Source organism: Petromyzon marinus, chromosome 23 (genome assembly GCF_048934315.1).
Source record: "Petromyzon marinus isolate PM22_M1 ecotype Great Lakes invasive population chromosome 23, UKy_Petmar_22M1.pri1.0, whole genome shotgun sequence".
NCBI lineage: Eukaryota > Metazoa > Chordata > Hyperoartia > Petromyzontiformes > Petromyzontidae > Petromyzon > Petromyzon marinus.
The window spans coordinates 4,010,721-4,038,416 of record NC_133689.1 but is presented as its reverse complement, the minus strand read 5'-3'; the positions used below and the strand labels follow the sequence as shown (position 1 = coordinate 4,038,416).

Below are 27,696 nucleotides of genomic sequence, written 5' to 3'. Positions count from 1 at the left end.
CATACACGCATATAACCCAAGGCCGGACCCATAAAATCAATGCACAGACGCACTCAACCCGTTGAGTGGACCAAATCTCCCTCTGGACCGAAGCCATCGCCGTACCGCAGCCTTCACGGGACCTCGCATCAGTTGCAGTCATACGCCTAGGGCATGCGCTGTGCGGCCGCCTAATCGAAACGCTAACCCAGGCCAGCCCCTGCTCGGTTTTCATTTCTCGTGCTAATTGGCATGTTGACCAAGTGCCCCGGATGAGGCCCAGCAAAAAGATCTGCGAGCAGCTTCCACTCTGCTCCTCAAGCGCATTTCCTCGTCGTGTTTCCAGCTGCGGGCGGCCAACAACCTGAAATATTAACAAGGCGCAAGCGATGCTTTTTGTTCCGTTGTGGACGTTGCAAGACGTCTTAAGTGTTTGTGTGTGTGTTTTATAACTGTGTCTGTAGGGATATCCTGGTCCAATTGGGCCTATGGGCCTCACTGGAAAAAAAGGAGACAAGGTAGGGAAGTAACAAAGGGAACTCTTCTGCACTCAATACAATTTAATGTTTGGAGCCTTACACCGATTGTACCATGAAGTATGTTTTAGTTCTATTTTTAAGGGCCTTGCGATGCGACTGCATTTACACACTGCATGCAAATACACGTGTCACTGTTGTCGTCATGCAAAATCGATCAATGCTCCTCCATTCGTGTCTCCACAGTTTTACGGGTCAATCATATTTGGCAGCGTTTTTGCTTAAACCAGTCCAACTTTACTCGAGCATGTTTAGACTTTTTTGAGCCCCCCCTTCTGCAGGCAGGCCCGTTCAACACACACTGCTGGGTTGCCAATAGAAGTGTCGTTGGCAAGAGGTCTCGGTCATCACGGCGGGGGGTGCCATTCAGCAAAACAAAAAAGCAATCCACGACTGTTTTGTTGAACGAAAAAAAAAACCTCGCTTATGCGGCTGTTGCGGAGCAATACTGTTAGGAAAATAAACAAACGCACCAGTTTGTGTATCGTTGTAAAAATGTTTTTTTCCTCCACGGGCTCCTCGGATCGCTGTTATCAAATCACGATTTTATTTCAGCACAGACAAAGAAAAGCCCACCAACGTGTTCACTTCACACTCGAAAGCTCCTAATCCCACTGAGCTACACGTACATAAACTGGAAAGAAAGAAAAACAACGGACAAATAAAAATTACAAGGTCACATTTCTCAGTTGTAAAATAAAAATAGAAATGTCTCGGTGGCGTTACGATGCGAACGTATTTCGGCTGCCGTACGTACTTATACAGATACGGGACAGAGCACGGGAAGACCTAAAAGGCGCAGCCCTGCAATTGCCCGCTCGCGCCAATGCTGGCGGAAGGGCTGTCCCCGCGAGAGGGAGTTCGAGAGAGCCGCTGTTAGGGGCCACGAATTCCGTGTCGAAAATGTCGCCGCTGACCTTACTGTTCAGCGCTGTGCGCGAGAGGCAAGTTGCACCAGACTGTTTGATGGCCCAACTTTTAGAAAGGCGTTCCTCTCAATTCGCATGAGCCCTACGAATGCGAAGCCTTATTCTTCAAACCTTCGGCAGCCACGACCTTAATGTCGCCGCTTCCATGCGCGCGCCGCGCGCCCGCCGAAGTAGCGGACACGCGCGCCTCCTTCTGCAAGCGTTTAAAATTTGCCGCTCGGATCTACCGAGCATCTTTCATGTCGCCCGATTTGACCGCGGAGGGTCCGAATTCAATCATAAGGAAGCGCGCTTTTCAAAGCGAGCGAATTTTTAATGGTCAGTTCCACCGCACACAACGGTCCGCGGATAAACCGGAGAGTCCGAATCGAGCATCTGGGCTTTCGGATGCTCTCGTCTCCCTGTTACTCTTGAACATTCAAGGGGCACACGTCCGTCCCTTTCTGTGCACGGACACAGACAGAAACACCTGCGGCTGCCTCCCTCCACGAAATGAAGAATTTCTCGGCCGTCCCCGCGCAGCCCTTGTAGATGCGGCTGCGTTAACGACGCCGCCGTACAAAGTTCCACGTTGCGTCACGTCGGCGTGTTGTTGAGACGCAACCACGTCCAGATGCTTCATGAATACAAATAGCGTTTACGCAGCAGTGCACGCTGCTCCAATGGCAAAATGGACAATCGCTTTTCAAACCCGAATATAATGTAAAAGTGAACTTCCAAGATGCCCCCGAGCGTTTTCCATATGTAAGACAAATGCAGCAATACCAAGATTCCAGGAATGACACTAAATAATGCATTGTTCTTTATTCTTTCTAGGGGTCAAAGGGCTTTGTTGGACTCCAGGGAGAGCTGGGGCCTGACGGTGACCAGGTAAACTGCCTGAAATTACGCTTCACGTTGTGTTTTTTTGCCCCATCACGGTAATTTCCTTCTTGTGCTTAATAATTTAAAGCCGGGCTTGCCTCACTTCTTAGCATTTACAGCCCCTTCTCACCGCCGTGCCTTTTTCCCCCGCCATAATTGTTTTTTAAAACTTTGAATAAATAATGAGGTTTTAACGAGTTGTCATTTAACCTCGGCGAAAATTGTGGCCATTCCCACAAAAGGTTTTTTTTGTTGTTGTCGCCCCTTTATGAATTAATATTGACTGGAAAGTGTTTTGGCAGTTAGCGAATGTACACTCTGCTACCGCTCTCGCTAAGCATGCATTTCCTGAGAATTTCAAGTGGGCTGACACTACACTTGTGCGTGTGTGTGTGCGTGTACCCCTCTCTGTACAATTCACTTTGAATAAAAGATGTTTGAAAAAATCAATCGAGGGTGGACACAAAAAGAATTGCACATGTCCTTCCGAAATATAAAAAAATGTGTCCAACTTGCGGACAGAATCGACAATTGTACACACGTGCCTTGCGTTTTTTGTTGCATACATGCATTCGGGGCTAAGTGAAGGCAGTTTGGATCGGTTGAAAATAAGCAGTTCGTGACAGACATCGTCCAATCGCAGAGGGTTATTGTCAAGAAGCTACAATGTAAAAAAAATAGGCCCCGGCATTAGACCGAGTTCAAATCCTGATTTTGGGCCGGTTGGGATTGATTCAAATAAGTTACCCCACTGTGCGGAGAAGGCAACCAGCCAGCAGTGGTTGTCCTATGGTTCACTCACCCCTGCCATAGGATTGTGGAATTTCCTATGGCTGGCTCAGAGCTGTAAACCACCTCGATGCTGCTGATTTGAGCGGAAAATCACTATGAATGTAAAATTAGCTACACGTGATGGATTCCATCCGATCAGAGACCAGTTACAATCAGAATCTGACCGTGATAAAAAAAAAAACGCAGCGTGCGAGAGCCGGTAAATGGCCACGTCTCAGGAACGATTCCATTTTTATAAAGCGATCTGTTACTCCGTCTATGCAAATCATAAAAACGGGGCAATTTTAGACCAAAATTCTCCCGGACGTGTCGTCATTGCTTTCTGTTGATCGCCGAGCGGAAACAGGCTAGGTCTGCTGGTGGTTTGCCAGGCCGCAAGCGCTCTGTGAATCGCAGTCGCGCTGTTGCCCCTGGGTTGTGCGCTCATCGGCAAAGCGCAGATTGGAAGGGGAAACGCGGCAAATTCATCCTGGTGTGAACACGTCGATGCCTTCCCTCCGATGCGTATTTCTCTCCCACCCCGCCACCCCCTCCCCCCCCCCCCCCAACTTTCACCCAACGCAGGGAAACCTCGGGCTGTTTGGACAATCCGGGACTGGTGGAACGGGTGGCTCTCTGGTAAATACAATTTCGTGCGTGGTTGTAGTCATAACTCGACTGATGACCGTACTTAGATTAGCACACAAAATTACGTTGTCACGCTATCTTGGGATGTTCATTGCTAAGGCGTATTGATGTAATTAGGGTAGGAGTGGAATAATTATACAACCCCCCATGGCGATTTGATTAAGTTTTTGATGGTTAGGGGTTGCCATTCAACCCAAAACTCTGAGATGTATTTATTTATTTATAGTTTATTATGGCGGTTAATGTAAACACCTCTAGTGGCTGCAGAGGCAATGTGAGCCCATTGCATTAATTCATACACATGATAAATTCCCTGCATCATAGAGCAAAATCGTGTAATTGGAAATTAAGCTACATTTGTAAATGTATTGATACTGTTAAATTGCCACTTTTTATCGAATGTTAATAAGGATTCTTTTTCTTGATTCTTTCGTTAAAGTCACGTCGTGAGAATTGTATTGTTTTATATTTTTATTATTTTATTCTTTCCCTTCTACGTGACTTTACCGAAAGAACCAAGAATATGAATCCCTGCAGTCACGAAAGCTTTAAATCAAATTAAGGATTCTGTTTGGTGTTTTAACATCTTGACACCTGTTTTATTGCCAGAAAGAGTAAAACATATTGTTATATCATATTGAGGGTTAGTTTACTGTTTTATTTTGTGACCCAGGCTTCCCCTTGAATCAAGAGACTTTTGGTTGCTTTGGGACCTTGCCTTAACGAAAGCATAACAACGGCCGCCATTCGCGATTTAAGTGGCGGCGACGTCACAACTTCGCTTGTGCATGGCCAATGTGCACTTTGAGGCCACGTGAAGTGTCGAAGCCTTGCTGGCAGGAGGTCACGGGACAGACCCATGTGGTGCCATGGTTTGACTGACTGAGACGACTGGCAGGTGCACCACCTGTCCCCCCGACTGTGCCAACATGCTGCGTTTTTCAGCTAAAGCATGCAGTTGAATACAGACATGCACGCGCTCATCACGGACTTAACAATCGATTGACCAATGCATTGCCCCCCTCCTACTATTCGAACGACAAGTGTGACCAACCCGGCAGTGCACTGAGCGCACGATTTAAAAGCTACACCAAACTAAGGTCAGCCACTGTCTTTTTGCGTGCCCGCCATGTTTGTAACCGTCCGTGCTTCTTCCGGTTGTCAGGGCGACCCCGGTTTTGAGGGAGAAGAAGGCTCTGCTGGTCCGATGGGGCCTCAGGTGAGACACCGCAACCGCACGGTGCGCGTGCGGACCCTGTCTCCGCCGTCGCCGATGGCTTCGTTCGTGGCACGCGCGCGTCTTTTGAGCGCACGGTCATCGAGGTGGAGGCCGTCTGGGCCCTGCGGCTGTGTTCTCTGGTGCAGTGAGTCGATGGGCCTCGGAGCCGGTCACCACAATGGCCGCGCAGACATTCATCATACCAGATCTGTTTTTGTTTCTTATTTCCACTCACTTAAACTTTCCAAATTACAGACGGCGATAGTTACGCCATGTGATAGTTACACACGATATCATTACACACGGTGATAATTACATGTGATAATTACGCACGTGATCATTACACCATGTGATAATTACACCACGTGACAATTACACACGTGATCATTACACACGGTGATAATTACACCACGTGATAATTACACACGTGATAATTACACCTTGCGATAATTGCACCATGTGATCATTACATGTGATAATTACACGCGCGATAATTGCACCACATGATAATCCAAGAACGTTGGTTCAATACGGGAGCACGGGGAAGTGTGTCGCTCTCCGTTGTGTGGCTAAAAAGGGTGCCTTGGAGTCATCTCAGAAGCAGTTCTGCAAATTATTCCCTGCGCTGGCTTGTTATCGTCCACGTGGGGCGCGAAGCCGCAAATCGGCCACAAGATTGAGCCGTCGTTTGTGACAGCCAGGTCGCCTCTGAAAAAAGAGCTGCATAGCTCAGTGGGCCTTACCTGCTAAAATAAAACATCGTTTATTTTGAAATAGTTTTTAACTAGCCGCATGCGGCCCGCCTTGTCCCTCTCCTCTCGTGAATCGTGACAAACGGGCCGACAGGTCGGCTAAATAGACAACAATATCAAATGATGAAGTTGGGAAACAATGAGTCGATTCTGTGCATTTGCGTTCCGTCCTCCTGAGAAGCGAGGCGACTCCACAGCAGATAAGCACCAGAGGTTTTGCGAAACGGCAACAACGCTTTAATTCAAAGTGTTCTTCCAAGGAGCGTTTGCGTGCCTGCAATAATGACCAGACACAACAACAACAACCGGCATTCGCCACTAAGTGGCGGTGACGTCACCACGGCGCTTGTGCCAGGCTATGTGGACGGTTAGGCCACGTGAAGCGTCGAACGCCCGCTGGCAGGAGGTTACGGAATAGACCCAGGTGCCATGAGTTGACCGACTGAGACGACTGGCCGATGCACCACATGACCAGACACACCCTCCTTATGACCCTCCACGTCACACAACACCTCAGCTCAGTCCCTCAGCATGGAATCCACCCCAAAATCTAGATCAGGGGAGTGCCCCCTTACTCTCAATAGCCTACACACCGCCGCTCATCGGCGTGTTTTCGGTGGCTGTACGGTGTCCGACGTTTCGCTGCATGTGCTTGGAAAAGCTCTTGAATATGTTTCTTATCCCGAAGGTGCCCCCCACCTCCCCAACTCAAAGCATGTGCAGCGACACATCTGACGGCACGCCCGACGATGCGCGGAACGATCCGGAAACGACACACTTTCGGAGAGCTACCAAATCGGAGGGCGCAATTGGAATACAATTGTCGGGAAGAGGAGCAGAACATTGTTAGTAAAAAGGATGTAAAAAAACAACAACGCGTAGTCAAGCGGCTGGATGGATTAATTGATTCAACAGAACTGCTGCAACTCTGCCTCTTTGATATTCGAGAAAGTGCTCGCTGCATTTAGACCCAGCGCAGGAGACGTCACGGCGATATGCGCTTTAATTCCCCTTCCGTATCCAAGGAATCGCTCGCGGGTCATTTGCGCTAAGCCGCAGCCAAAGCCGACGTTAATAACAGATTGCATTACGGGCCACGGAGCACTGCCGGGAAACTTCTGAGTGGTCGCCCGTTGCAATGGCCATGCTGATGCTGATTTCCTCCCCAGGGCATGAAAGGTGTGGAGGGGCTGGCGGGGAGCCGAGGAGATGTAGGCTACACCGTGAGTACTGGATGCACTTGATGTGCTTATCTCTGTGTGTTATCCCCAGCATGCCCATAAGACATTGCCTCAGAGCCAGGGCAGTGATCCTAGCTGCAAGTTTCTCCTGCCCGAGTAGAGAGGGAGGCGACTGTGATAGATAATAATTTAACGTATGAGCGAGTGTGTGTGTGGGGAGCGGTAGTGGATGAACCCGGCGACCCGGGTTCGATTCCTGCTCACGGCCAACAGCAGTGACGATTATCTGAACCTATCCTGGGCCACCCCTATGGTCGACTCAGCCTTAAATGAGTACCTGGTGCGATGTGTAAACATCGGCACTGGGGAGACAAAGGCGGCCGGGCATGTTGCTGGCCACCCACCCCCTCGTGCCTTGCCGGCCTTCAGCACTTGCCTCAACAATCTGGCTATACGGAAGGATATCTGTCTTTGGGGAGCGGTAGTGTACGAACCCAGCGACCCAAATTTGATTCCCGCTCACGGCTTACACAAGTTGCCAATTATCTGAACCGTTCCTGGGCCTCCCCTAGGGTCAACTCAGCCTCAAATGAGCACCTGATGCAGTGTGTAAATATTAGCTCTGGGGATACAAAGCATGTGGTGTGTGTGGTGTGTGCCGTGTGGTGGCATTCTCACAGGTGCTCGCTGTTTTTGTGCGTGGAGTGGTATTCTAGTGGTCACGTGGCAACTTCATTAATTTGCTTAGTCGGGCAGAGGAGGTTTTACGACACACGAAATCACTTGTGAATCATAATGCTGGTCATGAAAGTCTACGTGTTTTAATTAACATGCCCAACCGCTCATCGACGTGAATTCATAAGTAGTTCTGTGGCGTCATGTTCCAGGGCAGTTCTCTGAGCTCCAAATGGGAATTACTTTGTCTCGGCGACTGTAATGGCGCGATTTGAATATCGTTGGGAAGCAGAAGCATGAGCTATTGCAGCTTCAACCACGTGTTCTCCTTTCTCCCGCACCAGATGCGCTTCTGCGGCCATCTGCAAATGGTCTTCCTTCCCATACTAGGAAAGCTACTGGAGCCATGCACTTTAAAATCATCGTCTAGATTGAAAAACGAATTTCTTTAGAATTTCCCATTGTGTTTCGTTTGTTGTCCTTCACCCGTGCACTCCGATAAGTCACGGTTGGCTACACACGGCGCAAAAGAGATTCAACATACATGTTGCGTTTTAACAAGTCTCTCTCTCTCTCTCTCTGCAGGGGTTCCCAGGACCAATGGGACCACAGGGTGAAAAGGGGGACAAGGTACGTTCCGTGGAATCAAAAACCAAAACATATTGCTTCTTTCCTTCAGCTCGTTCTTGGCACCAAATCGCGTCGACAACAACAACAACATTTCGACGCACGTGGAACCGACATGGGAAAGGGGTCGAGCGCGCGGCTCCGGCGGACAAACGATGCGCCGCTCGCCGAGGAGGCGATTGCAAAAGTCGGCGGTGCGCGAGCCCGTGGCCGCGATGCGAAGTGCGTCGCGAGCGAGCGCTGATCATGCTACGCGCCGTTCTCCAACTCGCAGGTCAAAACATCGCCGTGCGCCATCGGGCGATTTTCCACGAGCCCATACAATGCGCTCTTAAGCGAAGCATTTTTTTTAAGTTATTTGCCAGGTTTGGCCCACTGAACTATGTAGCGATTTTTCACAAGCGACCTGGCCATCACAAAATTATAGCCCCACGAAGTGGCTTATCGTCAGGTTTGGACATTTATAGCAGCCGAATACTCTTAACGCACGTCGATTCTAAATGTGGAGGGGAAAAAACTGGAGGGGGCCGGAGAAAAACATGCAAACTCCAAATGTACAACAGGCGTCAGGGTCGGTATCGAACCCACGACCTCCTGTATATAACCTGAGGCCGGTACACATCGCCAACCACAAAACAGGGCGGGGGCGGGGGAGGGGTGGGAACAGAAACTCCGCGATCAGCAGCCCGACTTTGGCGCAACAGGGCCATGCGAAGGGGGAGAATTGGGCTCACTGCCCCATGCCAGAGGGGGACCACCAGCGGGGGACTTGAAGATGTATATGGGGAGGGGAAAAGGGTCAGATCACTCACACACTGTGGGAAAGAAAGGGACAGGGAGGGAGGAAAGGGGAGGGGGGGCACCAGGAGAGGTAGTTAACATCTCGCCACCGTGATAACGAGCAAGCGCGGTGGACCCGCTGACTTGAAGTTGGATGCACGACGTCCGATCACACGACGCCGCCGCCATCACCCGCGGATCGTCATCGACGGCGCCTTCGCTCTGCCTCTCAAACGAGATCGCGGGCAAAGATTACCAATCGCGCGCGAGCGGTCGCAATCCTCAATCCTAGCGGCCCTCTGCGAGCCGAGCGTGCATCTCCACAAACGGTTCAATTTGAAGATGCCAAGAGACGTTTCTGAAAATGTGCCTCTTCGCTCGCACCGTACCTAACCAACCGTGCTAATCGGAGGTGCGGGGGAAGGACAACAAACTGAACACAAAACAATCAGTAAATTCGAAATGAGTTTGTCAATCTAGATTTTAAAGTGCATCATTCCAGTGGCTTCCTGATGTTGGAAGGAAGAGCGTTCCAGATGGCCGCAAAAGGGCATCTCAAAATGCGCGATGCGGTGATCGCCTTTGTTCGATGGCGAGCCAAAAATTCACTGCGAGGATGACCGGAGTTTGCATGACGGTGTCTGTGCCCTTACGAGATCAACAAGGTGTTGTGGTTCATTTGCGGCAAGCACTCCGTGTGCAATGTGTGTGACCTCATCGTGTATTTGTTGAGCAACAAATGGACGTATTGGCGGTACACCAGTGCAGCATAGCACACCGGTCCTCAAAAAATAAGTCTGACGATTTCCCTGTTGCCATCGAGTGAGCTGCAGGCTCTCCATCAGAAGTTGCCTTAGCTGCTTTCCCATTCGAACGCGTGACACCAATGAGTCATGATTTTTTGATGCCACCGTCCGCCAAGAAATTATTTCGGAAATGAATCGACGAACCATCCGAACCAGGTCGAGGACACGAGGAGTGAAACCTGCCTTTGGAACACGGAGACAGCCAATCAGTTGCCACGTTAGAACGTTCGTCTTCCCAGCGCTTCGATGTCACGAGAACTGATGTTGAAGCACCACCACCCTGCAAGATTTTCTGACCTCAAGAAAATAAGTAAGTTTTGCGAAAAATGTGCTCTTTATTATCTTATTAGGTATGATGTTTTTTTTTACTGTTTATTTTATTAACATAAGTGTTTTTTATTTGGAATTATTTAAATATTTTTATTTCTACGATATATATTTTGTAATATATTTCATATCATATATAATAGTTTTTTTTGTTATTTAATATCGCAACACTGGTCTACCGCCAATATACGTTCAAATACACAGCACCGGGAGGTTTGGCACCGCGATTTGCCATTCGCAAAAAAAGACAATTTAGAAAGCAAGCATGAGATGGCGAGCATTTCCCACCCCGCCCCCACCCCCCCCCCCCCTTTAGCCTATTTGCAATTTTTGCAACGCTCCGTTTGGTTTGGAGCCACGGAAGGGCCGCACTGGCCGGGTTGTTATTGTGTTCGGAGGCAGACCGTAGTCATTGCTCAGTGTCCACCTCCGTTCCGAAACCGACATAATATTTTGTTAAGGCAAAGATATCCATCGCCACGGATTTGTTTTGGCGCTGCGGATGACAGAGGTAGAAAAGTAGTCGTCATGAGTTTTTTTTTTCTTTCTTTCTTACTTCGGACAAATTACAAAAGCTCAAAAGTCTCGTGTAGAAATATCCAAACGCTTAAGTTTTCCTCTTTGACAAATAAACTCCCGGGCTCAGTGTGCCCTTCTTTTTGGCTGCTCACAAATTAAAGGGGACACCCTTCTTTCAGTCGACCAGGTAGTCCTTTATAACCAGTCTCGAGGGATACCTGGGTTAGATTGCGTAAATATATAAATGTGTCGTTAAACCCGCCACCACCCGACACAGCCTACGTGTTATACTAAAAGGCTGCAAGCACGCGCATATCGCGATATTTAAATGAATATATCTATCTATTACCATTGAGTGTTGATTAAGTATTCGTCAACAACTTCTGTGTCGTGCCGCTCCTCCGTTGGCTTCCTCTCCGCTGTGTTCCATTCCTCTGGCTGCCCCCTTCCATCCTCACCCTTGACCCTTGCGTATGTGTGCATGGCATAGAGTGTTTCCCCGTCGCGTGCGTGGGATCTTCCGGGTTAATTGGCCGATGACACCTTCACATATAGAGGACCGCAGAGCTTGGGAAATTGTTGGCATCGGCTCATCACGTGGCCACTTTCCCGCTTGTCAGTTGCTCCTCGCACGCCCGAGTCATTTTCTCTCTCTAGGAGAGCCAGGCGAATGCTGTGCGGTGTGTTAAAAGTCGAAACGCTTCTGAATTATTGTTAAATGCGTACGTGATCTTGTTACGTAGGTATTGCACCGCTGAAAGGTGATTTACTCCACTAGCGTTGCGGCGCGTAGACATTCACTAACGTCGCGCGGAGGCACGGCGCATGCCGCCTCATTGCGTTTTCTGACCTCTTTCTCCGAGCAGACGACATTACGGATGTGCCCGCATGCAGCCCTGAAACGGCATCCCCGGTGAAATTCAAGCGTTTTGTAACCAGTCGTGAGGTGTTCGCTTTTTAATTGCTGTACTTCAAGGGCCATTAGTTTTGTACGAGCCTGTGTTTTCTTTCCACTGAACAAAGGAAACTGCTCGACTGTTTTTCCACTCGCGGCGGTTAACGTCGCTGCGATGATTTCTCCGGCAGGGAGACGTCGGGATCGCCGGCGTTCCGGGCCGGGACGGGATGCAAGGCATGGACGTGAGTAGAATCATCCACGGGAGCGACGGGTTAAAGGGATTAAAGAGCCGGTTCGCAACCCAAATGGGTGGCACCCACTCGTGGGTTAGGGGCTGCGAGAGAGTGCTGGCTGCGGAATGGACACTGTGCAGGAGAAGTTCAGGATGTGTGCGGGCAATGCGAGCACCATTGTGCAACGGTAAAACACACCGATACGCAACGTGACACGAGTACCTTACCAACACGAAACGCACGGATATATGGAATTTAAACAATTGCCTTATAAACACAACATGTATGCGGCACGTGGACATGTGATCCCTGTGTGTATTGTGGCCTTTCTACCTGGATGGGGGCGTGGGGGCCAGGAGGTGGGGAGGGGCCCCTTACGGTGACCAGGAGAGACGGCAGTACGGCAATGGATTCTGAAATCCATCTTTGCAGAGCCTCGAGCATTGAATTATTTCCACTCGCTAATCAACTATAAATGGACTTTGCCAGGCAGCCCAATTTAGGCCCCTCCACCGGCCGAGCTGTGTTAACGTGTCCAACAGCTGCAGTCAGCCTGCAAAGCGTTACATGCGATGAGAGGCGAATTAAAAAAATGCTACTTCCATTTATTGGAATCGTCGAACTTCATAGGGAAGAAGAAAAAAATGCCAATTTTTTGTTTTATTACATATTCAAAGCAATCGCGTATAACCAAACGCATTTAAACCAACACGCGCATTTTGCATATCCCAAAATGCATTTCATTAGAGTACTGGAGCAATGTTTTGTCATAAAAAAGAACAAAAAACCGCCACTCACGACGCAGCGTGCACATTGGAAGCCTGCAAACGGCTATGTGATGGAATGCCCAATAACCGACAACACGCAGAGCTTGGCCGCTATTAGCTGCTTGCGGGGGAATGGGGATGTTTCCGCAGGTCGCTCGGTGCATGGTTATTAAGGCTGTCTGCGATCGGAATCCCAAATATTTTGATGCTCATTTCCCCGCTGTTTGCATTGCGGTTTTCAATAACTCGGGACCGCCAGGTTCCACTTAATTGCCGAAGCGGTATCGTGATGATGATGATGATGATTTTTTCTCCCATCGTTTGCTTTATTAGCTTATTTTTCATAACTGCCCGAGAGCGGTTAAACCACTCCGCAGGCCAGGATATTAAAAGGTGCTCTACAGCGCGTCCTTATTTCTTCATTATTGTCTGAACTCATAACTAAAGAGCGCATACGCTAGGCTACGATTATGCCTTAGAGAAATGAACTGTCGATTTAAGTATAATAATGGGAAAGTTTCTTGAAACCACCCCCCCCCCTGCCCCCCTCTCTGCCTGCTGAGCAGTCTAAATGGGTGCACCACGGGTAATCGATCTTATTTATAGAGCATCTTAGCTCAAGGTGCTTTACATAGTAAAAAAGAAAAGCGGGAACAAACATGGAACGATTTAGGTTGCAGTGGCAGTGCGAGAGCCTATGAATGAGTGACCGCTACAGAGGGCACACGGAGGTCACGAATGGGCGACAGGGGAGGGACGGGCCGGAGTGGAGGGGCGAGGGGAAGGTAGAGGAAGAGAATGGGCGGCGATGGAGAAGAGGTGGAGCTTCGAAAGAGGTGCGGTGGGGTAAAATGTGGGAAATTCACGCTTCTTCCCAGACGAATGACCACGCCACCATTCACCCCCCGCACCCCGCCTTGGGCACGTCGAACGATGCCCTCTGTTATCCTGCAGTTTGCAGCGGAATGAAACAAATTAGCTCCTCCCTTCAAAGTAAGTCGCTGGAGTCTTCCAGCGGCGGAAGGACGTTTGGCGGTGGAGGGAATTGCGATGCCTTCGAGTCGCATCGTTCCGGGGTGTCAAGCGCAGGCGTTTGTGTCGCTGCGGCCCAGACTCCTCGTCGCAACTTACTGGGTGCCCCTAAATGTCGAGGTGCCCCGGTCGGCCGCCATGGTTTCCCGCCGCCTTGCCGCTAGTCGGCGTGCGACGATGCGGCGAATCATCGATTTAAAGTGATAAATTTGATGATAACGTTCATCCGGTTGTGCACATCAGAATCAGTTGCTCAGCGGTCATCCTCATCTATCCCTTCTGGCAGTTGATTATCGATAAAGAGGATGTACATACTTTTCCACGATCCTCTTTCTTTAGCCAGCAATCACCGCTGACGTTCACCCAGAGCCGTGATTCGTCTATGCTTGCTTCTTACCGCTGCGTCTATCCCACCCGGTTTTCCTGTCGTTAACTTTTATGGCCAATGTAGCGGACAAAACTGTGCGAACCGAACGGAGGGAAACGCGAAACGGCACAAATCGAATCGCAGAGCCCCTCATGTGGTGACATTTCACCGAATCTGTGCGGAGCACAACAATCACGTGCCTCTCATGAACTCCGGGAATAGGAGCGGCGACTTTAAGTAAAACAACAACGACCGCTCGTACATGCTAATAGGTATGGGGTCTCCCTGGCAAATAAGGTCCCTTCACCGTGGCTTAATTAATACAATCAATGAACGGGTGTTAGTGGCGTTGGTATTGTTTCACAGGCGGTCGATACGCCTCTGTATTGCGAATGTCCACGTCCGCACAAACAGCCCTAGCCGTGCTGAAGATGGAAATAAACCGACGCGGCGAGGATCGTACAACCGGAGGAGTTCGATCGGGTTTCTCAGAAACAAGTATTGACTTGTTAGGGCTGTATGGATATCAAAGGTTCCCAATCTCAGCAATTACTGTGACTCTACGATAAAACAGTTCCACCGCAACGGAGGCTTTTTCGATCGCCCTTTATCGACGTGTGTTGGGCGGGGGGGGGTAGGGGGTTGTGGAGTGGGCGTCTCGACACTGCGCCCGCGCGTTTGCTGATCGTAGATTTGCATTTTGTTGTTCTCAGGGAGCTGTGGGACTCCAAGGGCTAACGGGACCCTTGGGAGCTACCGGAGCGAAGGTGAGAGGAGACGGGCGACGCTTGAGGAGTGCCACTCCTCCTTGCCTCGTGGGGCACGCGGTCGAGGGCCCGTGCGCGCGCACACACGCAGGCACTTGCGTGCAAGCGCCTGCGTGCTCTGCTCGCAGGCGCTTGCGGAGCGTGTGTCACGGGCGTGGCGAAGTTGTTACGATGGACGCGGAATGATTGAGCAACCGACGTGCGCGCACGTACATACGCACACGTATGTACACGCACGTACATACGCACACGTACATACGCACACGTATGTACACGCACGTACATACGCACACGTACATATGCACACGTATGTACACGCACGTACATACGCACACGTATGTACATGCACGTACATGCGCACAAATGAACCAGCACATGCACACAATTGTACAAGTGTGTCTGTGTATGTACGAGCATATACAAAGGCAAAAATGTACACCAAGATAAAGATCCCCCGTATAACCTTAACAGACTGTTGGGGAAAGTGCTGTTAGCGAACACCTAATGAAGGTTAGTTCGGCACACGACAGGGTGGGTGGCCAGCACCACGCCCGACCGCCTTTGTCTCCCCAATAGCGATGTTTACTACACACCACACCAGATACTCATTTGAGGCCGAGTCGACCTAGGGGATGCCCAGAACATACATGCACACATACACACCAGCATGAGCACACGCACACACGCACGCAGACGTGCGCGCGTGTGTGCGCTTGAACCTGGGGGACTTCCCGTGCGGGGAGGAATCTCACAAGACCCGGGGAGGAGAGAACCGCGCGTGAAGGAGTGTTGGCTATTTAATCGTATTATTATTATTATTATGCAGCTGACAATGTCCCAGGAAGACTTATAGGTTTCCACCGGACAGCCACCACGGTCCGCGAAAAATCAGGATAACGTGGCAAGCCCTGGCCCGGTGGCCTGAGTGAACGGTCACCCACGGGAACCCCCGCGGGTCAATTGCATAAATCACCTGAAAATAAATGACTTCCTAACGTGCAGAGCTGTCGGTGGCAGAATAAGGGGAAATTCCACTGCAGGAGGTGGTTTTTTTTTTTCACGCAACGGGCCAAACTCGCTCCAAAATGAGGGCAGCTTGCTGCGGTGCAAATGCAGCGGCCGGCTCGTTCATCGGTGGCTACGCAAGAAATAAAAATGAATGTGGCTTATCACGTTACACCTTGACATCGGTAGGACAATCGCATCAATTTGTTTAGGGTTTTTTTTCCGCATGCTAATTAAAGCCCAGCTCCCTCCTCCGCCCCTGGGCTCGTACGGCAATACAAGTGTGTGTGTGCATCCCTTCGACAATTGTACGGCAATAAAAATGTGTGGCCCTCCGACAATCGTACGGCAATACAAGTGTGCGTGTCCCTTCGGCAATTGTATGGCAATACAAGGAGAGGAGTAGTGACGTCACTCGAGGTTGGGGTGACGAGAGGGAGAATGCCGTCACGAGACCTGGGGGTGGTGAAGTGGAATCATCGGTTCGTGAAATAGTTAGTCTATGAATATAGTTAGTCTATTTACATGTTCGCCATCCTTTTCCCGCCGAAGTACCGAGGGTTCCTGCTCGTAATGATAATATTGTTGAACCGATTACATTGGCGTGATGGATGCTGTGTGTGTCGCAGGGAGACGTGGGAGACAAGGGCATTGAAGGACCCCAAGGACACATTGGCCGAGCCGTAAGTTCCCTACAAAGTGTCCGTGCCATGGTGTTTTGTTTGGAGTCTGTTATGGGGTGGAGAGGAGATGGAGCAGATGCGGTACAGAAAGATGTGGAGCTGAGTGGACTCGCTGATGGCCGGTACCGGCAGTATCAAGATCGGCCTCTGTGGAGGAGGAGGAGGCTCGTGAAGGACGCTACTGGCCAGTTGGAGGCAGTCGCCTTCCAAAGAAAATCGAGGGCGGAAAAGCGACGCTCACAGGGAGTCGGTACAGTTGGCAATACAGGGTGGTGCATCTGCCAGTCATCAAAGTGGATCACATCATAGCACATGGGTTTGTCCCATGACTGACGTCCTGCGTGCTTGCCTTCCAATATTCACGTGGCCTCAGAGTGCACCCAGCCTGTCACAAGCACCGTGGTGACGTCACTGGCACAAAGTGGCGAATGCCAGCTTTTGATGTGTTGCGTGTTGCATGTTGAACATCTTTCGCACCGTACGTAGCCAGCCGTGCTAATCGGAGGTGCGGGGGGGGGGGAAGGACCACAAACTAAACACAAAAAGCAATTCTCATGAAATGAGTTTTCATTCCCAAGACTTAAAAGTGCATAGCTCCAGTGGCTTCCTAATATCGGAAGTCACTGAACACGGTGTGCATGCACCAGTCTTGAGAATAGAACATTGCCACCTTGGTCAAAAGCCAGTGGTTTCCAGATCAATCAAGCAAGGGGGGGAGCATTAATCAGCCGTTCACAGCTCAGAGCCATTTGTGGGAAATTCCAGATTCCAAATGGCAGGGGTGAGTTTCATCATGCAACCAATGTTGATTTCTCCGCCAGAAGGACTTGTGTTTTTTAATCAACCTTGGAAGTGCAATTGGCTGGTTGTGTCAGGTTGTGTACCGACCGGTTGTAATGGGCAAAACGCGTGACTAAAACCTCATTGGGGGGGACATCCAATGTTAAAAGGACATTCCGAATGGAGGGATTGTGTCGATAAAGTTGAGTACGATACAACTTGTGGGGGGGAGGCTACAGTTGTCATCCAAAGGAAGAAAAAAAACCTGCACCTAAACATGAGCTTATCATTTGCATGAATTATAAACTGTTGATTCTCACAGATACACTGCAATGATTGTGATCTTGGGAAGCGATCGTAATAGTTGGATCGATGCATCGTTACTTGCCTGAGTGCTCGTCTCCTATGCACGTGTGGAAATTCCACTTTCTTCTAGTGGGATCCAGTTAATTTATAGAACAAAGTGATACCTAATTTATTGATTCCGGAGGGGATGATGGTACGAATATACACCTCCAAATTGCAGTTTGAACTCGCAACTTGCCAATAGCGAGTCGCGTTATCCGAAGCACCGAACCGCCCTAGATGAATGCTAAATAATACAAACGCAACGGAAGTTTCCTCCCCGCTGCTAATGGAAATCAAAATTACACTCGTGCTATTGTCGCTCTCGGCTGTTGTTGTTGTCAGTAGCGGCTCACTGCCCGTTGTTTCCGTGTCTCCCAGGGACCGAAAGGAGACAAAGGGACAGGCGGGCGTCACGGCAAGCCTGGCAAGCCAGGCCCCAAGGGGATGCGGGTAAGTCTGCCGCCGTCTCACGTGAAACACTCGGGAGGGGGGGGGGGCGGTGGGAGGGGGGGGGGGGCGTTCGTTTGCGCTCTCAAACGCCTCCCCCCCCCACCCCCGCTCGCCTGCCCACTCCGCTCTCTCGTGCCTCCCACACAACGTTGGGTGCCAGAGTCCTGATAGGGCGACGGACGCCTCCGGCTTAAAAAACGCGCCGGCGCTGCCTATTGACGCGTGGGGAGGGAGGGGGGTTGGGGGTCAAGGCCTTAGACGAAGATAAATTACGTAACTTTTTTATTTAAAGATTGGATTTATATGCAAATGAAGGAAACACGCTAAATCTTGACCCGCTCGATTTCACGCGTTCGCCGCCGCCGAGCGTTGGTCTTGCATCGGGGAGTTTTTTGTCGGAAACGCGCCGAAGTCTCCAGCGCCAGCAACGCGGCCACTCGTCGTGGCGTTGACCTTTTGGCCAATCCGTCCGAGCCGGCTCACTGCGGCCTCGCGATTCACGGCGTGGCCTGCCTCCGCACAGGCTTGAGGCCTGTGGTGGCTCCTCGTCGCTTGGGGACGGCACGCCTGGGTGGCAAACCGTGGCCGCCAGCCTCACTCGAGCCGCCGTGACCAAATAGACTCGATGGGGGAATGCTTCGATTGTAGCCGTGCCCACGCTGAAGACCGTTTCATAAGTGGCGCCTTAATCACGCGATCTGTTGCTCGGGGTCGTGGTCGCTGTTGTGCGGCGAGTCTTCCCTGCGCTGTGAACTTGGCAACCCGTTATGTGCCAACGGTTTTCAGCTTTTAAGCAGCCAAATACTGGGACCGCTTTCGGCTTCTCTGCGTCGCATCGGTAGGGTGCCCTCGTTCGTCCCCTCAATGGTGAGGGTGCATTACCCCTGGCCTGTTATACGTTACGTGTAGGTTCATTTTCCCCCTTTGATATATGCATATATACCCAGCGTATTCTGGGAATCTTGAAAGACGATAAAGAATGCTTACAAACAAAAAGAGAGAGACGGTGGTGGGGGAGGGAGATATTTTTAGACACGGAACTGCGTGCCGCTCCGTCGATCCGTACTCCGTGTACAGGACACGTTTGTGAATGCACACGTTGGCACATACGAATTAAAACGACAGTGTTTTATCCCCCCCCGCGGACCTTAACGGACACTGTTGTTTGTGCGAGCAAACTAAACGCATGAAACGACAAGCTGACAAAGGACGACACAAGACGAATGTGAAATTGAAATCTGCACCGTGATCCCGGTTGTGTATTTCACACGGACGGGCAACGTTACTTTATAGTTGCGAAAACTAAAATTGTTAAAGGTGTTTTTTGCTTTAATTATATATATATCTCACAACGAATATGGAAATGCTTTATTTAGCTTTTGGCGTTTAATATGTTCATGTTGCAGGGCTCGATCGGAGACGCAGGTGAAGAAGGTCCCATGGTAAAACTACTCGTCACGCACTCACACGCACGCAGACACACACGTGCTCACGCACACACATGCCTACACGCACACACACGCACGCACGCATGCACATACACGCACGCAGACGCACATACGCAGGCACGCATACACACGCGCTCACACACGCACACTTTCCACTCCGCCCGTGTTGGAGAGTCTGCTTCAATTACTGGTGTCTGTCTGGCAAAAAATACACAATGGACATAACACAGCAACAACACTCACAACAAACATTAGCGGCTTACGCTTGCGGTGGGCACTTTAATATGTGACGTACGTCTCAGAGTACGGATATTATTAATATCATTACAGTCGGCTTAGTTAGAATGTTTGTTTCATGTTTAAATTGTGCATTATATAAACGCGGACAAGTGATAAGCACAAGCGGCTGATTATGTATTTCGAGTGACACCGGAGTGCACAAATAGACGGACGTAACAACAACAATAACCTTGGTATTCATTCATTCATCAAATTCGCCTATGAGCTTCAACTTTATTTTCAGTGGAGTCTTGGATTGGGGATATTTGGCCAATTGCATTTGAAGCGACGAGTGTTTTAATTCGCGTTTTTACGAACAAAAAGGCTGCTACCGTAGGACGTGATTGCCATCTCGGCAAAAAAAAACATTTATTTGCTACGTTTTATAACTAATTTTCCATTTCCAACATCACCGCAGTGTCTCTTGAACAACAACAAAAATCGAATTCCCATTCACCTGCTTTATAGGAAATTACTTGAGGTATAAACGCATGCGTACAAAAAGTGGAACCCTTAATAATAACAGTCGACTGCCCTGAATTGGTTAAATTGTATATTTAGTTCCACTTCGGGGGTAATGCGTCAATAAAAGCATTATTTAATAGATTACAGGGAGAATATATACACATTGAGGGAGCGGTTAAAATTAATTTTTTATTGCCTGGGAAAATAAACATTGACGTGCGCGTGCGTTATGTCGCATCGGCTGAAACTTTAAAATGTCAGCGTATGCTGCGCAATATCTTATATGACTTTAGTTGGGGGAGAGGGGAGGAGTTGGAGGAAATTAAGCCCTGTAAATGTATCTTTATGACTGCGTTAAATGCATCGCCTGTGGAAATGTGAGGGCCCTTGATTGTGAACAAGCGAAATGAGTTGGCGTATATACGCGCGGAGCGGTGGGGTGAGTGAGCAGCGCGTCGAATATCGATTCCCCAACAATCAGCGGTGAGCGTTATCCAAGCTGGTCCCTGGCTCCCCTTTTTCACTTCATCAACTTTTGCACTGATAAGCTTGGTTGATGTATGCCCAAAACAACCCATACACGACTGTCGTTAAATGTCAAGTCAATTGTATATGTATTTTATTTGTTTCACACGGACACACACACGCGTGTTCTTTTTTGCACAAACCTGCCACTCGTCAACATTCATGTTCACGATATGGCAGGTTTCACCAAGCTGATCAGTGCAAAAGTTGGTGAAGTGAAAACCTTTTAAAACAGTCTGCCTCAGCAGCAGACCATGCTTTCCCACCTGATGATGGACGCTTGTGTTGCGCCCGAAACGTCGTGATTTATTTTATACCTACGTGATGACTTTACCGAAAGAACCAAAGAGTATCGATTTCTGTAGTCACGAAAGCTTCAAATCAAGATTTGTAAAAGAAGCTGTCGAATGGACGGACCTTCATCCTGCAGTGGATTGGCAAAGAGCTGTACACATACACTGTTCGTTTTTTTTCACCATTATTATTATTATTCACATGCATTCGTCCTTTAACTGTTGCCTCGCGCATCCGACAGCGTACGATGTGCGAAAACGATGTGAAAAGCTCGCTTCTTTCGGCTCTAAGCGTGGCCGTGCTTGAAGACGCCTGTCTGTTTTTTTTAGGGAGACATTGGTCGCGATGGTAAGGGAGGACCTCTGGGACCCAAGGTGAGAAGTGGCTCCCCTCTTTATCAGCCCACTAAATCATTCCCCCTCATCACCCACCCTGCGTTTCCCGGCGCTTGAATAATGTTAATAACCTGTAAAACTAACCTTCAGTCAAACGGCAAACACCGCTTGTATCGCGCGGGGCATCGTTAATTTTTAATCTCCGCAATGAGTGAGCGCCGTAATAATAATACAAATTTATGTTTTTTTACTCGACACTTTATCTTGCCTACCGTTTCAGGGGGACAAGGGCACAACCGGTGACAAAGGACAGGTAACACCACCTGAAGCGGCTTTTTATTTAGCCGCTAATCACATTGCCACACACGCTCCACAGTTACATTTATTATATTGCCGACGTTTTACCCTGCCTGATGAATGGCGAATTATAGCTTTTTTTGTCCGTTGAAATTTGTTGTGTGTGTGTGTGGTTAACTTTAATCGGCGGTGACGTTTCTGGCATAGAAGAAGGTCCAATTGCCTGAAACGTCACCTATTGCATATTTTTTTGTTTATTGTAAGTTAGAAGAAGTGGAGTGCTGGTTGCCTTGGTTAGCACTCTGGCCTATGAACCTGGCCATCGCTAACATCAGGGGCTAGGGTCAGAATTGTTATTTGTCCACACATCGTGATTTCCTGTATCTTTATTTATAATTACATTTATTTTTAATGTGTCAAGTCAACCTCCCCCATCGGTGTGGAGCACTCTGGCCAGACTACATTCAATCCATCCCGTCTCACGAAAGCCTTTGGGCCTTCCATCGAAGGTCCCCGGCATGTCCGCTACGCGAGGATCGCCACAGGCCTCAGCCTAGCGAAGTCGTCTCTAAATTATGGCGCAGGACAAATATGCTTGTTAGTATCATTGTTATTACTGTGTGTGTGTACGTGTGTGTGCGTAGGGAACGGTGGCGCAGCGGTTAGCCCCGCGCTGCGCTACGAACCCGGCGACCCGCTCATGGCACAACACCAGAGACGATTATCTGAACCGGTTCTGGGCCTCCCCTAGGTCGACTCAGCCTCAAACGAGTGCCTTGTATTTTATGTCGTAAACATCGCCACTGGGGAGACGAAGGCGGTCGGGCGTGGTGTTGGCCACCCACCCCCTCGTGTGCTGTGCCGGTCTTCACAGGTGCTCGCTAACAGCACTTGCCTCAACAGTCTGTTACAGGCTATACGGGGGGGTGGGGGGGGGGTCTTTGTGCGTGTGCGTCCGTGTGCGTGTCCCGTGTGTGTCCATGTGTGCGTGCGCCTGATGGGCGCGCTCTCCCCGCGGCCGTGTTGGTCCCAGAAAGGGCTACGAGGCCTCGCCGGCCAGAAGGGCGTTCTGGGCCAGCGAGGGTCCCCCGGCTACCCCGGCTCCCGAGGAATCACGGGGCCAAGAGGAAGCCCCGGAGGCAAGGGTCTTGCTGGGCCACCAGGTCCAGCCGGCCCATTGGTAAGGCTTCTATGACTTGTAGGATTTTGCGAGATGTAAGGAGCGCTTGCTTTATAAATGCCTCGGCAACTCAAAGCGTCTTTGCGTCGCTTCTCATCTCAATAGCCTACTGTGCCCCCCGTTGTAGTAGTTTTTATTTTAGCTTAGGGGATCCCCTAATGGCAGCCGTCCCTATGTGGCACCGTTAAGTACAGACAGTGCGACGCGCGCTCTCAGCCAATCAGAAGCCGCCGCCCCTTTTCGATTATCACGATTGTTTTTTCACGATAACGTTGGAATTAAATAAATAATTAGTTTTAAAATCAATCAATCATTATTTTGAAAATAAATCAATACTCATTTGTTTTACCGTGCGAGAACTCACGAGACCAAGGTAAGAGAGTCTCGTGCTCCACCTAAAGGAAACCTCACCACAGCAGCAGCTTATCCAACCTCGTCACTGCCACCGCTGCCACGTAAAATGCACTCGTTAGTACAATACATAATACTGACGGACGTTATATTAACTAATATTTTTTGTTATTTATGAAATTATGTGCACCACCTGTATTATTATTATTATCATCACTCTAGGTCTATTACCGATACGCAGTGAGAGGCCCTCGTACATTGCTCATAGGAGAACAATGACGCTGTCATGAACGCATCCCCCGTATATGCAATGGTATGACGACTCCTTTTAGCACCGATTTGATTAGCGCTCACTTCTCCACGAACGCATCTTAAGCGCTCTGCGAGGTCTGCCTGTAATCAGCGTTTTTCTTTCTTTCGCTAAGGAATGGCTGGTAAGGGTACCACCACAGGATCGCTCAAGTTATTATATATATAAAAAATAAATGTACCTGCCGAGAACTCCAGGGGTCCCGCATAATCTCACTTGGCAAATTTGACCCGGGGCATTAGTCTCCCAGGAGGGAGCGACGATTGCGTTGTGTAAACTCAATTGAGTAATTTTCAGCATCATTAAAATGTTTTGCCAAATTTTAGACCGCGACGCAAGTATGCAACATCCCACTCTTGCTAATCCCGGTGAGGGGATCCCGCTGTGAAGCGGACGGCGTGTTTCGTTATTGCTGTTATCATTATCACTACTGTAAATAACGCTCGCAGTAATCGATCAGGGTGGCCGCTGGGTTTGAACCACGATCCTCTGCGGCGAACGACGAACACGCCACCGCTGGGGGTATGCGTCGCTGCTCACGGCGGGGAGGCTCGATGCTTCGGAGCGGCTGCTGCCGTGCTGGACGCACGCTGAGTCAGCCAGTCTATGTGAATGTTGGCTCCGATAAAATATTTGCACAACCCCGGGAAAATATGGTTATTTGTTCCTGCTGGCAAAAAAAAATATCCACTTTGGTTACTTAGAAAAACGACAGTTGGGTACAAATATTCAGGAAAATATAGGTTCTTTTATTTCCAAATATTGGTTCCTAAATGGAACAGATATTCATTCCTCACAGAACAAACATTCGGGGGTGGGCGGGGGAACACATTCTCTTGACACAGGCCCTGCTGAGATCCTACCGAAAGGGCTTCAGAAATAGTTTTGATAACTTCCCGTGACCATTGTCCAAACAAGGGGGGGGGGGGGTAGGTCCACTGCTCACTGCAATAATTTCGGATGGAATTGTCTTTGCCTTGTGACGTGATTGTGGAATATAAATAGAAGGGGGAAGGGGGGAGGCAGAAGCCAAAACACCATATGACGGAGAAGCGAATGAAGGGAACGACACATTATTGAACAAGTGTCAGCCTTGTCTTTCGCTGTCCTCTGTGCGGAGAAGAGACGGGCAGAGTCGCATCCAAAATCCGTCGATGAGACGTGTGGAGAAGCGCGTGTACGTCAGTGTGTACGTTGAACTTCTTTCACGCATCGCACTTAGCCAACCGTGCTATTCGGAGGTGCGTGGAGCAGGGAAACAGACGAGAAGCTTCCCAAAAGGCACTCCGGGAGTCGAAGAAGAAAATAATCCCGGTGGTGGGTTTAGGCAGAAAATGAGGCAGTGAAACCCAGACACATGATGGAGGCTCTCCGGTGCGTTTTCGTTTCTTTTACCACATGTTGTTCAGCGTCACGTCTAATTTTTCAGTTCCTGAAGAAGCTCTCAGCACGTAGACCGAAACGTTGGACTAAATATTTTATTTATTTTATTTTATATAGCTCTTTTTCAGAAGCGACCTGGCCACAAATGATAGCCTAATGAAGTGGCTTACAATGTGGCAATGTATAGCAGCCAAATACTCTAAACGCGTGTTTCTAAATGTGGAGGAAAAAACCAGAGGACCCGGAGAAAAATCCACACGACCACGGGGAGAGAGACACCACAAACTCCAAATATACAGCAGTCGTCAGGGTCACGACACGAGGCAGTGAACATCTCACCACCGTGGCGCCCCAAATGATACGCGTTACGACCTGAAACCACGCTCTTTAGAGCTATCTGTACAGCACAGCCGCAAAAAAACCTACGTAGCGGCATGTGACGGAGGTTTTAGACTTGACGGAATTGGGTTGGCACAAGTTGACAGACAAAAAACTTTTGTACTTTATAAAACAAATATCGTTTTACAAAGTACAAAGTTTTAAAATTACGTTGAACATGAAGTCATGCGCTAAATTACAAAACACGGTGGTTTAAATGCGGGTTAAATTTGGAAATTAATGTCCCCTCTCCCGCTCCCCCCGTTTAAAAACTCGAGCTTAATACATCGGCTTCATTTATAAGCGAGCGGGGGGCACTCCTTAACAAAGACGAAAGCTAAACACAATGCGGATAATGAAGGTGATGCATCGCCATTGTTTTCTTTGCGAGGCCAGGGACCCGAGTTGTAATTGGAATTTATCTCTGGGTCCTACCCACGGGGCCTACGCTACATTTTTTCTACCGGTGAGGTGATATTTTCCCCTTTTTCAGAATGCCATAAATTGACTTGCCCGCGCCACTACCGTGTACGGGTGCGCCTCCGCTAATGAGAAATTTTAGAAGGGTCCTTTGGCCTACTCTTCTACGCTGGCCACTAGCCTGTGACGGATCCCGTTTATACCACCGGGGTGGACAGAGGCGAGGGGAATTAACAAACAAACTAACTAAAAACGTGCCCATTGGTTCGAACGAGAGATTGAACCGGCGACCTCTGGTTTGCAAGTACGGTGTTGTTAGCCATGAAACCATGGCAGTCTGGTTGAAATGAAGACCGTATTCGCCGTATTAGCAAGACGTACTTTTTCCCTTGTCATTTTAAAGCAAGCGTTGGGGACGGGGGAGGGTAATAGCAATCTCACAATCTGGTCACGTCTGTCTGTGTACGTGGGGAGCGGTCACGCAGCGGTTAGCGCTACGCTGCGCTACGAACCCGGCCACCCGAGTTCAATTCCCGCTCACGACCAACACCGGTGACGATTATCTGAACCGGTCCTGGGCCTCCCCTAGGTCGACTCAGCCTCAAATGAGTGCCTGGTGCGTTGTGTAAACATCGCCACTGAGGAGACAAAGGCGGTCGGGCGTGGTTTTGGCCAACCACCCCCTCGTTTACCGTTCCGGCCTTCATAGGCGCTCGCTAACAGCACTTGCCCCAAAAGTCTGTTCAAGGCTATACGGGGGATCTTTGTCTGTGTGCAACTAGACTTGTTGAACTGTACTGACATCTCCTGGCCAAACGTACGACCCAACACACCTGCAACACCTGTGAACGCATCTGAGGGAGATGCCACTAAAAAAAAAAGTCCACACACAGACCGGTCCACAAACCTACTTGCTGTGCCGTACATGTGGTCACCTCGCCGACCGGGGCATTTGGACCAAGGTCTAAATTGCAGCCGGATCCGGTCGGGTCCGCAAACACGGATAATATTTCCACACCGGGCCACACCACGTTCGGAATACCCCTCGCAATGGCTGTGGCTACTCGTCTGCTCTATGGAGGAGGCTCGTGAAGGATGCTACTGGGTAGTTGGAGGCAGTTGCCCTCCAACAACGAGCGGATTGACCGGTGGCTAAAATACAGCAAGTTGGCATAGTAGGAGGTACAAACTTGGTGCATCTGCCAGCTTCCTTAGTCATTCAACCCATTGCACCTGGGTCTGTCCCGTGACCTCCTGTCAGCGAGCTATGGACGCTTCATGTGACCTCAAAGTTCACCTGGCCTGGCACAGGCGCCGTGGTGACATCACCGTCACTAAGTGCCGAATGGCGGCCACTGGAATTGGCTGCTCGTCACATGCCACATGCCTACTCCGGCATTCAACGAGTCCGGCATCCAGGCGGAAGAGTAGACCGACGAGCAGCGGGTGGTGGGAGGCTGTTAGGGCAGATCGTCAAGGTTGGGTATCTTACCGTGCAGCAGCTGTGGGATCTGGCGGAGGGCTTGAAAGGCACTGGGGCTGATGAGGTGTGCGGTGGTGGCATCAGTGACATGCCGATCGACTCCAGTGTACCGGCGACCCCGGTGAAAATGCGCAGCGGGAAGTTACGCCCAAGGTTTCGGGAGGTTTCCCCACGGCGTACGCGTGCACGTTGAACTCCTTTGGCACCGTACGTAGCCAAGCGTGATAATCTCGCCGCGATTCACCAAACCCTCGCCCCCAAATCGTGCCATGGGCGCGTTTGGGCTAACGTGCCGGGGTTGGGGGCGGGGGGCACGGTGGTTTCCGTGCTGCTGCTGGGCCTCTGCTGCCCCCACCTGACCGCCTGTGGCTGCCGCAGGGCTCGAGCCTCAACGACTCGGTGGTGGCGGAGCTGTGCCGGCGCGTCGTCATGGAGACGGTGGACAAGTACGCGGGCGCCCTGCGCCGCACGTGCATCGCGGCCTGCCCCAACAACGGGCGCGGCCTGCTCGGCTTGCCCGGGCCCTCAGGCCCGCCGGGACTCCCCGGCAAACCGGTGAGTGCGAAGCCCCGCGGTCATCGCTGTGACCCACGGGTGCACACCGT

General features: G+C 50.0%; 1 protein-coding gene across 1 annotated transcript in view; it reads left to right on the top strand.

Moving 5' to 3' along the window:
- Positions 1 to 27,696, top strand: part of LOC116945301 (uncharacterized) — a 41,677-nt gene that overhangs the window by 6,171 nt on the left and 7,810 nt on the right. Inside the window, exons 5-19 of the mRNA XM_076068966.1 lie at positions 444 to 497; positions 2,261 to 2,314; positions 3,665 to 3,718; positions 4,893 to 4,946; positions 6,868 to 6,921; positions 8,140 to 8,184; positions 11,700 to 11,753; positions 14,624 to 14,677; positions 16,312 to 16,365; positions 17,872 to 17,943; positions 19,350 to 19,385; positions 21,284 to 21,328; positions 21,570 to 21,602; positions 22,620 to 22,766; positions 27,470 to 27,646. Of these exons, the coding sequence (XP_075925081.1) occupies positions 444 to 497; positions 2,261 to 2,314; positions 3,665 to 3,718; positions 4,893 to 4,946; positions 6,868 to 6,921; positions 8,140 to 8,184; positions 11,700 to 11,753; positions 14,624 to 14,677; positions 16,312 to 16,365; positions 17,872 to 17,943; positions 19,350 to 19,385; positions 21,284 to 21,328; positions 21,570 to 21,602; positions 22,620 to 22,766; positions 27,470 to 27,646 (987 nt within the window). The remainder of the gene's footprint in view (positions 1 to 443; positions 498 to 2,260; positions 2,315 to 3,664; positions 3,719 to 4,892; positions 4,947 to 6,867; positions 6,922 to 8,139; positions 8,185 to 11,699; positions 11,754 to 14,623; positions 14,678 to 16,311; positions 16,366 to 17,871; positions 17,944 to 19,349; positions 19,386 to 21,283; positions 21,329 to 21,569; positions 21,603 to 22,619; positions 22,767 to 27,469; positions 27,647 to 27,696) is intronic.